We start from the raw sequence: 12,917 nt of genomic DNA on the forward strand, positions 1-12,917 counted from the left end.
CCCAGAGTGCAGCACCTCAAACAGTCCCGTTGCCTAGGGCAACTAGTGGAGGGGCGGTACATGCCACTCTTCCTCCTCAATCAGTGGGAAGTGAGGGCACCTTGGTGATTAGCAAACCAGAGACACCTGGGCAGAGGTGATATAAGGTGCTCACTCTTTGCCACTCTGTCTGACTCTCCCTGGGGAAACACCGTCCGGTGGTAAGCGATACACTCCACTCATTTCAAGCTTCTCCTGTTTTAGACTTGAATCAGACCCTCATGTTGTGTTTCTTTTGTATTTTAGGCAACTTACGACGATGAATGAAGGCTGCTTCCCTTTACCTCTGAGCTACAAACCCCCGACTAGGGGAAGAATTTGAGTTATAGTTTTATGCATGATATGCAGCCAAGCCCCCCATGAACTTTTGTTGCCTTAATCCCTAATAAATGGCGTTTGAGCATTGAACTGTCTCTGTAATCTCTGCTGGGTTTGGCTCAGACGCCACATCTTGGTGGAGAATACGGGTAGTCTGGACCCCAAACTCAAAAAAAAAAAAAAAAAAAAAAAAAAAATAGTCTGGCCCCCAAACTCGGAAAAATAGTCTGGACCCCAAACTCAGAAAAATAGTCTGGACCCCAAACTCCAAAAAATAGTCTGGACTCCAAACTCAGAAAATAGTCTGGCCCCCAAATTCCGAAAATGGGTGAACACGCACAGGCAATTGAAGCTTTGCTAAGAAGCCAAACAGACTTACAGAATGCTATGCAAGAATTGCTTAAGAAGATGGATAAAGATGCTTCAACTCCTCGCGCCCCCAGTAACGTGCTGACCAAATTAGGACCCGAGGATGACATTGAGGCCTACCTCGAGCTGTTTGAACGTACTGCTACTCGCGAGCAGTGGCAAGTGGTAGACTGGGCTAGCATTCTTGCCCCGTTCCTAACAGGGGAAGCCCAGCATGCCTGCCGCGACTTGTCAATTGCAGATGCCCGTGATTACAACAAACTAAAAGCAGCAATACTTTCCAGCCACGGCTACAGCCTGCCTGCCAGGGCTCAGCGTTTCCATAACTGGAACTACCAGTCCGCCCAACCCCCACGTCCACAGATCGCGGCGCTTGTGCGACTCACTCACAGCTGGCTCACCAGTGGTACTGGGCCCCCGTTGATTGACAGACTTGTAATTGACCGTTGTGTTCGTTCGTTGCCACCGGATGCTCGTAAGTACGCGTCCCAAGTTAGTCCTGCCTCAGTCAATGACCTCATGGCGCTGCTTGAGAATTATCAAGTTAGCCTAGAAATGCTCAGGTCTACAAGGATGGAGACGCAGAGACCTTCCCCAGAGGAGAGACCCAACCGAGACCGTCGGAGAGGAACTCCGACTGCACAACCACCGCCGCTGCAGAGGTCGGCCATGCCGCCTGAGAGAGCGCCTCGGGCGCCCCAGACACAGCGGAGGTGCTATGTATGTGGACAGCAGGACCATATATCCTGGGCCTGCCCAGAGCAAGACAGAGATGTGTCTATGCCGTCAGCAGCGAGCTCGGAAGCTCCACGTCCCTGTCTCCATTCCGGAAGCGTTGGCCGACAACACGCCACCCTGCCGGTGAAGGTGGATGGCGTCGACACCCACGCTCTCCTCGATTCGGGGAGTGTTGTCACCCTGCTCCGAGCTGACCTGGCGGGGCCCGTCAGTGACACCACCGTACCTGTCACCTGCGTGCATGGAGACATGCGACACTATCCAGTGAGCAGCGTCCGTGTCCAGACTCCCAGAGGTGATGCTGTCGTTCCAGTCGGTGTCGTCCCGAACCTCCCGGTACCTCTACTTATCGGGACTGACTGCGTCATCTTCGAGCGGTACTGGTCGCCTGGCCTGCGTACAGCTCCACCTCGACGAGGACGTCGCCGAAGTCGCCGCCCAACGCCCAGGACCGTACTGCCCGCTTGCCCTACCTTCCGCCCCACGCCTGCCGTGCCAGCGAGCGGGAGCTCTGAGGATGATCGCGGTGCCAGTGGGGGAGACGAGGAGAGGTACACCACACCAGACGAGGGTGATCCGTTTGCAGGCTTACCAGTAGACGAGGCCGCGGGCCCCGGCCGAAAGGGTGAATTCGCCACGGCGCAGTGGTCCGACCCCAACTTGGAGGCTGCACGTCAGACGGTGTCGGCCATAGACGGCCAGCTATGCGAGGGGGTGAGTGATCTCAACACACCTTATTTTTGTGTTAAAAATGGCTTACTGTATAGGGGGATGGAAGCTAAGGGGGGGGACCCAGTAGAACAGTTGCTAGTGCCAAGGGCTTACGTTTCTAGAGTCCTCCATCTAGCACACACTCATCAGTTGGGTGCACACCTGGGGGTCCAAAAGACCTATGACCGTGTCTTGGCTCGCTTCTATTGGCCAGGGGTCAAACGAGCCGTTGAAGACTTCTGCAAAGCGTGCCCCGAGTGCCAGAAGTCGGCACCACGGCCTAACCAACGTAACCCGCTAGTTCCCCTACCCATCATTGGCACCCCCTTTGCTCGCCTGGCCATGGACATTGTCGGCCCCTTACCAAAATCTGGTCGTGGACACCGGTTTATTCTGGTCATCCTTGATTACGCCACCCGTTACCCAGAGGCCATACCTTTACGCTCCGCCACAGCTAAAGCGGTTGCGAGGGAACTGTTTTTACTGTTTAGCCGGGTGGGAATAGCTGAGGAGGTGTTAACTGACCAGGGGACGTGTTTTATGTCAAGAGTAATGACAACGTTGTACAAGTGGTTGAACGTTAAACGTATACGCACCTCTGTGTACCACCCCCAGACTGACGGCTTAGTTGAGAGGTTTAACAAGACCCTCAAACAAATGTTGCGGAAATTGGTAGACGCTGATGGCAAGAATTGGGACCAACTGCTGCCCTACATTCTGTTCGCCATCCGGGAGGTGCCCCAGGCCTCCACTGGCTTCTCCCCCTTTGAATTACTGTACGGCCGCAACCCCCGGGGCCTACTCGATCTGGCCAAAGAGGCATGGGAACTTTTGAGAACCAGCCCTCGCCCCACCGTAGCGTCATAGAACAGATTGACGTCCTACAGGAGAGAGCAAGGCGAGTTTGGCCCATCGTCCGAGAACACATGAAGAAGGCACAGGAGGCCCAGTGCCGCCTCTACAACCGGGGGGCCAGCCTCCGAGAATTCCAGGTGGGGGAGAAGGTCCTTGTTTTAGTGCCCAGCAGTGAGTGTAAGTTCCTCACCAAGTGGCAGGGACCCTATGACATCATCGAGAAGGTGGGGCCTGTCAACTACAGGGTAAGCCAGCCGGGCCGGCGAAAAGGCCAGCAGTTGTACCATGTGAACATTCTCAAAAAATGGACCCCGGCTGGTCCTCTGCCCTCCTCGGCCCTGTTAACGTCCCTCTCTCCCCAGGCCCCACCCCCAGTCGTCATAGGGGAAGACCTCGCCCCGGCACAGCTCCAGGACATCAAGGAGGTCGTGAGTCGGAGCCATGATGTTTTCTCCGACCTCCCTGGCCGGACCAGTGTCATAGAGCATGATATCCAAACCCCGTCGGGGAAAGTGGTAAGACAACGCCCCTACCGCATCCCGGAGGCTCGTAGAGAATCCACCAGGGAGGAGGTCAAGAAGATGCTCCAGCTAGGGGTCATCGAGGAGTCTTACAGCCCATGGTCAAGCCCTATAGTCATTGTGCCGAAACCAGACGGCTCACTAAGGTTCTGTAATGACTTTCGCAAACTCAATGAGATATCCCTCTTCGACGCCTACCCCATGCCCCGGGTTGACGAGTTAATCGAGCGGCTGGGTCCCGCCCGGTTCGTCAGCACCTTGGACCTGACCAAAGGTTACTGGCAGGTGCCCCTGACCGAAAGGTCTAAAGCCAAAACAGCCTTCGCCACCCCAGATGGCCTGTTCCAATACACAGTCCTTCCCTTTGGTGTCCACGGAGCCCCTGCGACTTTCCAGCGCCTGATGGACAGAGTGCTCCGTCCCCACCGGGCCTACGCCGCGGCTTATCTTGATGACATTGTCATACACAGCCCTACCTGGACGGATCATCTGCTACACTTGGAAGCCGTCTTGGGTGCCTTAAGACGGGCGGGGCTGACGGCCAATGCAAAAAAGTGCCGGTTGGGCTTGTCGGAAACGGACTACCTGGGGTATACCATAGGGCGAGGCTGTGTGAAACCACAAGTGAGGAAGATTGAAAGGATCCGGAGCTGGCCTCGCCCTGTCACCAAAAAACAGGTGAAATCGTTCATTGGCTTAATGTCCTACTATCAGAAATGTATTAACCACTTTGCTACTGTTGCAGCCCCACTTCATGACTTAACCCGGAAAAGCTTGCCACACCATGTGAAGTGGACGGAGGAAAGCGAGCAGGCTTTCCAGACCCTAAAGAGGGCTCTTTGTGAGGAGCCGGTGCTCGTGGCACCTGACTTCAAGAAGCCATTCGTTCTCCATACGGATGCGTCAGGGACAGGTCTGGGGGCCATCCTGTCCCAAGTTATCGATGGGGACGAACACCCCATCACATACATCAGCAGGAAGCTACTAAAGCATGAAAAGAATTACTCAACGGTCGAGAAAGAGGGCCTTGCTGTGAAATGGGCCATCCACCATCTGCGCTACTACCTCTGGGGCAGAGAATTCACCCTTGTCACTGACCACGCCCCGCTCAAGTGGATGGCCATTAACAAAGACCGCAACGATCGTGTCACCCGCTGGTTCCTGGAACTACAGAACTACCGGTTTAAAGTGGAGCATCGGCCCGGGAAAGACATACCACACGCCGACGCCATGTCGCGCCTCTATGAGGAAGAAGGACCTGAAGCCCCCGGCACGAGCCGTGAGCTTAGGGGGGGGATGTGTGGGGTCTCGCTCCAGTCCCACCGGTCAGGTGAGTCTGTCAGTGAGAGCCAGGGTGAGAGGCCCAGAGTGCAGCACCTCAAACAGTCCCGTTGCCTAGGGCAACTAGTGGAGGGGCGGTACATGCCACTCTTCCTCCTCAATCAGTGGGAAGTGAGGGCACCTTGGTGATTAGCAAACCAGAGACACCTGGGCAGAGGTGATATAAGGTGCTCACTCTTTGCCACTCTGTCTGACTCTCCCTGGGGAAACACCGTCCGGTGGTAAGCGATACACTCCACTCATTTCAAGCTTCTCCTGTTTTAGACTTGAATCAGACCCTCATGTTGTGTTTCTTTTGTATTTTAGGCAACTTACGACGATGAATGAAGGCTGCTTCCCTTTACCTCTGAGCTACAAACCCCCGACTAGGGGAAGAATTTGAGTTATAGTTTTATGCATGATATGCAGCCAAGCCCCCCATGAACTTTTGTTGCCTTAATCCGTAATAAATGGCGTTTGAGCATTGAACTGTCTCTGTAATCTCTGCTGGGTTTGGCTCAGACGCCACATGTCATAGTCACATAGGCACCCGATTGGTTAACTCTGATGCACGGACCAATAGCCCCCCCTCAAAAGCTCCTAGTTAGATCTCGGGACCTAGCTGACAGTCCTCCGCCAGGCAGGCCACGCACCGTCTATCCCATCCCCTGCCTTCTGGTCTCTTTCTGGCAGAGACTTTGCCCGAGGCTCCTCTTGCTGGCTAACTGGCTGTTAGCAGTGCACTAAATTTCAAACCGATACTGGTTTAAAGATGAAGTGCCATGATTTCACTCCCCCTAAAATACGATCATCAGGTATTATACTAGTACAAAACTGTGGCACCACCTCTTTAACAACACTGTCTTCTGACCCTATAACCCTAACCCTAACCTTAACCCTATTATGGAGACTTCCTAATTGTTGGAAGTCTGATCATGTTTCCTATATATCATCTATTGTGATGTAGAAATGACATCATGTAAATGATTGAATGGAATTGGTTTATATTGATGATGTATATTGTGAATATTAATTATTAACCTAGTGATTGTGAATGCTAGCTTGACGATGCTGATAAATGCTGACTTGGCGATTGTGAATACTAAACTGCTCATGTTGAATTCGGCTAATTCATGATCACAGCTATTGATTGATCACGGCCATTTGATTGAAGACACACTCACACAAAGCATATATGATTATTTAAAGAAAAACAAGGCTTGAAAATTGTCCACAATGTATCTCCCTAAATATATTTGCACCGCTCACTTCGCACGGGTGCGATTTGTATCTACATATCTACTGCATAGTACTGTGTTCTATTCGTCTGTCATTCAATGTTATATGAGATACTTTAATGGTTTCCTGTGGAAATAAGCTTAGTCTTTTCATGGATCTCCTTTTAGTAGACCTTGTACCAGTGAACTGTACCGTCATGAAACTGTACCTTTTCCTATGCAAACTTCTAATAAAGTCTTCAATCAATCAATCAATCAATCAATTAACTAGCACTGCTAAATCAGTGGTATCTATGTCATGGGGCCTGGTATGTCATGGGCAGGGCATAACACACATATGGCATGGCATGGGGCATGGCATGTGGTATACATGTGTATGGCATGGCATTCATGACACTGTGTTCTCCTGTGCCCATTACCTACCTGGGTTCAATTTTACAGAACTATCTTTCCTGTGCAAAAATCCAACCAAAATAATCAAGAAAGTCGACCAAAGAACAAGATTTTTGGTTGGTCAGTAGGAATTTACTGAGGACATTAAGCTCGAGCACTCGAGGAAAGCTTCATGCCTCTCAAAACAAACTGATCGGGTTACTACTTAAAGGACCACTTCACCTCTGGGACAACCAGATCTTATATTATTGTTGCTTGGGACACGATCAACACAATCCTGAGTTATTTTTTGAGTTCAATCTGTGTTTTGAGATATTTTAGTATTTCAGCATGCTACAAAGCATCATATGATGCATTTTGCATCATATGATGCATCAGATGATGCAATATCATGCTACAAGAAGTCAGGGCGGCCTTAGTAATCTGGAGGCCCGTTTCAAGAGCTATTGATGAGGCCCCCCCGCACCGCCGCCAGCGGACCAAGGCCACAGTAGCCGCGCAATAACCGCACACAGAAGTTGACCTATAGTCAATGACTGGCTGCCATTTATATATTATTATTATATCACTACATAATGTTATAGCATTGACCTAAATGGTGTTATATTAACAAGGATATATGATTATTAAAAAGTGTTATAAGTGTGTTGCAAGTTCAACAAGGCTTGCTGGCTAGCTCTTGGAGGCCCCCTGGTGGCTGAGGCCCGTTTCAATTTAAACTGGTGAAACATAGCTAAGGCCTCCCCTGCAAGAAGTGTTGCTGCAGGAATAAACAGATAAATAAGCCCAGAGAGGGAGTGGACTCAATCCGAGTTCCTGTTTCTACACAAAAAAGGAGGTGCTGTAGATTAGGTATTTTCGCTATGAAAACAGATCTGCTGTGACATTTTTACTTGCCCGTTGATGTGCTTTGGTCACAAAAAGTTTGAAAGCTATTGCCCCCACCTTGGACCAGTCTCCGGTCTTCCACTCGTAGCATTTGGAGTGGTCCTCACAGGGCTCCTGCTGGGCAGGCTGGGACAGGGGGTCACACCTGCCCTGTGGGTTGGTACAGGACACTGTCCGCCTGCGCACCCCACTGCCACACTCTGAGGAGCACTAGTGGAAGGAAGGTATACAAGGAAAGAAAGGACAAGATTGGTGATTTGACGCAGAAAGGAAGAGAAACAGTAAGGTATATGGACGGCAGAAAGAGGAGAAAGTAAGAGGGAGAGTGATAGAGAGAGAGATAGAGAGTGAGTGAGAGAAAGAGAGATTTATGTTTGCAGAAAATTATTAGTGACACATCTTTGTCCGCCTATTCACACAGGTGACTAAAAGGTCATTTTGACCGATTTTGAGATCGCAAAGTGCAATAACTCTCCCCGTGAAGGTTTCAGAAATTTCCCCTTCCATGACTTTTCCTAAATACTCAAGACATAATGTTCTCGTTTTTTCCCCCCTTCTGAAACGTTTCCTAAGTATGAAATAATATACAATTATACCACTCTGACTGTTAGTTATCGGTCATAAAGACAGGTCTCACACCAATTACTCCCCCTCCCAGAAGCAAGGAGAGAATTTCACACCTTTTGCGCTCCCCATTTGAGTGGTCAATTGAAATGCTAATTCACATTTGGAAGACAATAGAACCCCCGCTGGCAGCAGGGGAGGTGTTGCTCTCCTGGGCCAAAAGGGAGAGAATTTACCTGCCAATTTGACTGATAAATGCAGTCAGAGTGGAAGTGATTTTTTTTTTCAGTCACCCGAGTGTTAAAGGAGCTATAGTCAACTTTTTCTTGAAAAATGGATGCTAAAATAAAAATAATGTTTCGGAAATATTTTACAAATAAATAAGCTTCATACATGTGATCTATTCAAAAGTGATCACAAAAAGCGTAAAATAATGATAAAATAATCATTTTGGTGTGTGTGTGTGTGTGTGTGTTTTAAATGTGTGCAAGTTACTGCTCAGTATCAGTCATTATACAGTAGGAAGCCGCTCAATTTGTAGGAGGCGTTTTCTTTTCTTCCTTTATCCATTATTTAAGTCCACTTCGTCTGACAAGAATGTCAACTATACTGTATAATGTAACAACGTTCTGCCGTCTATGCACTTCGTAACTGTCTATTCTCCTATTGTCTGACTGGCAGTGTTTATGTCCTTGGTACAAGGCATCCTTGTACTTGTACGGCTGCTCTCCTGCTCCGTCCTCCCCTCACTCGTGAACAAGACCCTGAGATACTTAAACTCCTTCATCACCTAGGGCAAAGTCTCATTTCCCACTTGGACTGCACGATCCATGGGTTTTCTGCTGCGAACCATGGCCTCAGATTTAGAGATGCTGATCCTCATCCCAGCCCCCCCCCCCCCCCCCCCCCCAGCACACTCGACTGCAAACCGATCCAGTGAGCATCAACCCCCGGAGCTATTGCACTGAGGAGTTGCTTAAAGGTGATACACCATGCATTTAAAAAGTATTTATGTCATATTGTTTATGTCCCAAAAACGTTTTTCAAAAGGTTTGAGGCTAAATTACCACTCCTGAATAGAGAGCCTCTCTCATTTTTGAATGGCTCTCAGAGCATTTCAGCTGCAGTACCACCTTTGGCCTGAACTGCGCCACCCCCCCCCCCCCCTTTTTTTTCTTTTCAATTTTTTTTTATTTTTTATGAGGACGTCACAATCGGCAGATGACGTCACAATCGGCAGCAAATCTGGATAGCCTGTTTTGAGAACCCGTGGGATACTTTTAACCTTCGCCTTCTTAAAACCAGAGAAAGACACAACGTTCAGAAATGGGACTTTGTGAGGATAGAAGGTGCTAGTGGGACCCCAAAAAAAGGTTTTAAAATAGGAAAAGTGAAATTTCATGGTGTATCACCTTTAACTACCTCAGTAACTTCCTTCTCGGGAGATTGACGTCAATCCCCCATCATCCTCAGCCTCTGCCCTTGTCAGGGAGGGTGGGTTTGATGTCATTGGGTTTAGTGGTTCCTCAAAGTGTTCCTTCCACCCAGGGACGTGCTGGCCATTGGGAAAAGCGGGACAACTCCCGAACGGCCGGTTCATTCCCGGCCGGTCCAGGCCGGCCATTAGGGAAGAAATAAATTAATAAAATGTCGGCCTTCGTTCCATTTTGGGGGCTGGGCGGCCAACAAAGTAAATCGTCACTGTCGGGCAGAAACCTCGTATCTCCAAGTTTAAGATGTATTGTTTCGCAAAGCAAAGCCCTGCTTCATCATACAAGGCCGTTGCAGACAAGCACACAACGCCTCGCGGTGCGAGGCGTTGTGTGCTTGTAGATCGGCTGTTTTCACTAGTTTAAATCATTTTTAAAAATGATAAATACAAAACAAACGGTTTTGGACATACAAGCTGTCCACCCGACAACGACGAAATATAACTCATGTAATTGGCCCACTGGCTTGTCACTTGTCATGATCTGAAATGGCAAATCTTTGAGTAGCAGCAGCGCTATAGAGAGATCTCTCTCTCTATAGCGCGCAATGAGGGCCTCTCCAACTCTTTTTCCAGGGCTGAATCAGGGGCCCAGCACGTCCCTGCTTCCACCGCCCCACAACTCCCTCACTTGGAGTCAGCAGAGTCCCATCCTTGCTGCACACAGCTTGGACGGTTCCTCGCTTTCCCCTCCTGAGGTGTCATATGTTCTTCCAAAACAACTTTGGTGCCGAAAAGTCTTTCTTCATGGATTCCCCGAACTCCGTCCCACACCCACTGCTTAGCCTCAGCACACAGGCCTTCTTGCAACAATACTTGGACCTCTGATTATATAGACATAAATAAACATTTGAAGTGTGTGTGTGTGTGTGTGTGTGTGTGTGTGTGTGTGTGTGTGTGTGTGTGTGTGTGTGTGTGTGTGTGTGTGTGTGTGTGTGTGTGTGTGTGTGTGTGTGTGTGTGTGTGTGTGTGTGTGTGTGTGTAGGGCTGTCACAATTATCGTCTAATCGTAATTATTTGAAGTAATCACAATTATTTTGCATAATCGTCATAATCGTTTCCATGTTGAGAAATGTTAATATAGTTTCAAACACTTTAAAAAAAGTAGTGGAAATAGCAGATCTACAAACAACGCGTCGCGACATCGGCTATTTCCACTATCAATGTTCTTTTTTAAGTATATAGTTGTCAAATATGTCAGTAATTTCTTTGTATATTTAAGTTATGTGTCATAATTGCCATGTGCAACTTCAAAGCCTAAAAGCCAAACCGAAATGTAATTGTCAATGACAAAAACACAATTAAATCGTTAATCGCAGTTATTTGAGTGACAATTAATCGTCATGTAAAATGTCATAATCGTGACAGCCCTATGTGTGTGTGTGTGTGTGTGTGTGTGTGTGTGTGTGCGTGTGTGTGCGTGCGTGCGTGCATGTGTGCGTGCGTGCGTGTGCCAGACCTTGGACCACTCAGAGGCCTCCCAGATGGTTAGGCAGAGGCGGCCCTCGCAGCCTTGCGAGACGGGGGGCTTGGATCCCTGGCAGTACAGGTCCCTGGTGTGGATGAAGGAGCCGTTCTGGAGCTGATAGACACAGCCCACCTCCCTCCGCTGGAGACCCTTGGCACACGTCACCGAGCAGGCCCCCCACTCGCCTGTCACCCACCTGGGACACACACAGCCGGAGTGTTCAATCAACCTCCAAGTGTTTGATCACATGGGTCCTCTCCTTTTTGGTTCACCAATGCTCACAAACCTCTAATATCTTCTATGCAATGTCATTAACCCATTAAGACTCCTGAGGTTGATTATATCAACATTTTTGTGCCAAGGATCGCCAAAATGATATGTATTTGGCCGTGGATCAAGAGTTTTTTTTAACCCATTTAGAACGGGTAACATTATTGTGTATCATTATTTTATGCTTTAACTATTGAAAAATCGTGAAAATTTGAATTTGTATCCGCTTTCTATAAGTGTCTTTTGAATCCTTCTAAGATTTTTTGAAAAACCTATGTTCCTATGTCAGCAATCTGGCTGGCAACTGGAGCTCAGTTAGTCTGTTCTTGAGAGACTACTATGTCAGTGGTTCTCAAACCTTTTCATGTGAAGGACCCCCAAAATGATATGTATTTGTCCACGGACCCCCATCTCAAAATATTTAGTTACAGGGACCACCCAGAAGCAAAATTTGAGTTACAAACCTTCGCTTTCACGACTTTTTCAAAAATAGCAGATCTACAAGCTCGCAGCGTGGCACTCGGTGCCGCGCTGTGAGCTTGTATATCTGCTATTTTTCAATAGTTAAAGCAGTCAATAATTCTAGGCCTAAATGGGTTAAAGAATATGTGGCTATACTGTAAAATATAGCTAAAATGTAAGATGCTTTCCCCGTGTTAATAGTTAAAGCTCCCTCCAGAATTGTTGGTGTTTTTCAAGTCCAGTCAAATGTATTCATAGCACATTTCATATGACAAGAGTAGACTCAATTGTGCTGTAAAATAAAAACAGAATAGGCTATGCAAAGATCAACGATGACAAAACATTTCATTCGTTTAGACCGTTTTTAAAGGAAGACACTATTGTACAGTAGCAGACCTTAGTTCAAGTGCTATGGAATACCATAGAGTAGCTGTTTAATGTTTTCCTATGCCAGCCTGAGGTGCTAGATTTATTAGAGATGCACCATAGGTCATCTTAATCCAATATGTGCATTTTAAGCTCTCCCTTAAAGCTATACTGTGTAAGTTGCTCAACTAGTGGTCAGTAGCTCTATAGCAAACCGCGGTCGCCTCCGCGTCTTTCGGCCGCTTTTTCGCCGCGGACCGGGCCTCACACCCCCGCGTCTGCCTCCACCTCGCCGAGATCTATCTTTAGAGGGGTCCCTGGTTCCTGTGCGTTCAGGCATTCCGGAGAAACGGACTCCTTCACCCGAGTAAATGCTGTTGTTTTGTTGAGGCAAGCTACTTCCTGAGAAGTCAGCAAGATGCGCTGTGATTGGCCGGCAGTGTATAACCCTCGCTGTGATTGGCCGGTAGTGTATGATGACGTAATTTTTCCGCGAAAACCGGACCCCGGCGAGGATCACAGAAAACATATAAAGAGAAGGCTTTAGAAGCTGAAAATAATGGAGTGGGTGTTCTAAAACTTTAGCGATTTAACAGTTAGAACAATTTTAAGGTTTGTTTTATAAAAAAAGTTACATGGTATAACTTTAAATGACATTTGGCTAAAAGTTAAACTATTATTATTCAAGGAGCCTAAAAATAAAGATAACAAAGAATATTACTCTGTACATGTAAGGCATGCGTGGACATAGATAACATAAAACATAGACACATAAACCGTACGCACACACATGCTTTTCAAATCAAAGCAGGTATTACTACACACTCTGTGCATTAATACTACAAAGAGTCCCTTAACTAAGAAGAAAATATAACAAAAAGAACTGTGCCATGATCCTCCATTATAGT

The 12,917-nt window shown here is 48.0% G+C and overlaps 1 protein-coding gene across 1 annotated transcript in view; it reads right to left on the bottom strand.

The window, feature by feature from the left end:
* Positions 1–12,917, bottom strand: part of adamts17 (ADAM metallopeptidase with thrombospondin type 1 motif, 17) — a gene marked incomplete at its 3' end in the record, with an annotated part of 224,751 nt that overhangs the window by 12,330 nt on the left and 199,504 nt on the right. The window contains exons 21-22 of the mRNA XM_080730035.1: positions 10,903–11,107; positions 7,448–7,600 (exon numbers count right to left, since the gene is read on the bottom strand). Of these exons, the coding sequence (XP_080586161.1) occupies positions 7,448–7,600; positions 10,903–11,107 (358 nt within the window). The remainder of the gene's footprint in view (positions 1–7,447; positions 7,601–10,902; positions 11,108–12,917) is intronic.

The sequence above is a fragment of the Nannobrachium achirus genome (genome assembly GCF_963921795.1).
Source record: "Nannobrachium achirus genome assembly, chromosome: 7".
Classification (NCBI taxonomy): domain Eukaryota; kingdom Metazoa; phylum Chordata; class Actinopteri; order Myctophiformes; family Myctophidae; genus Nannobrachium; species Nannobrachium achirus.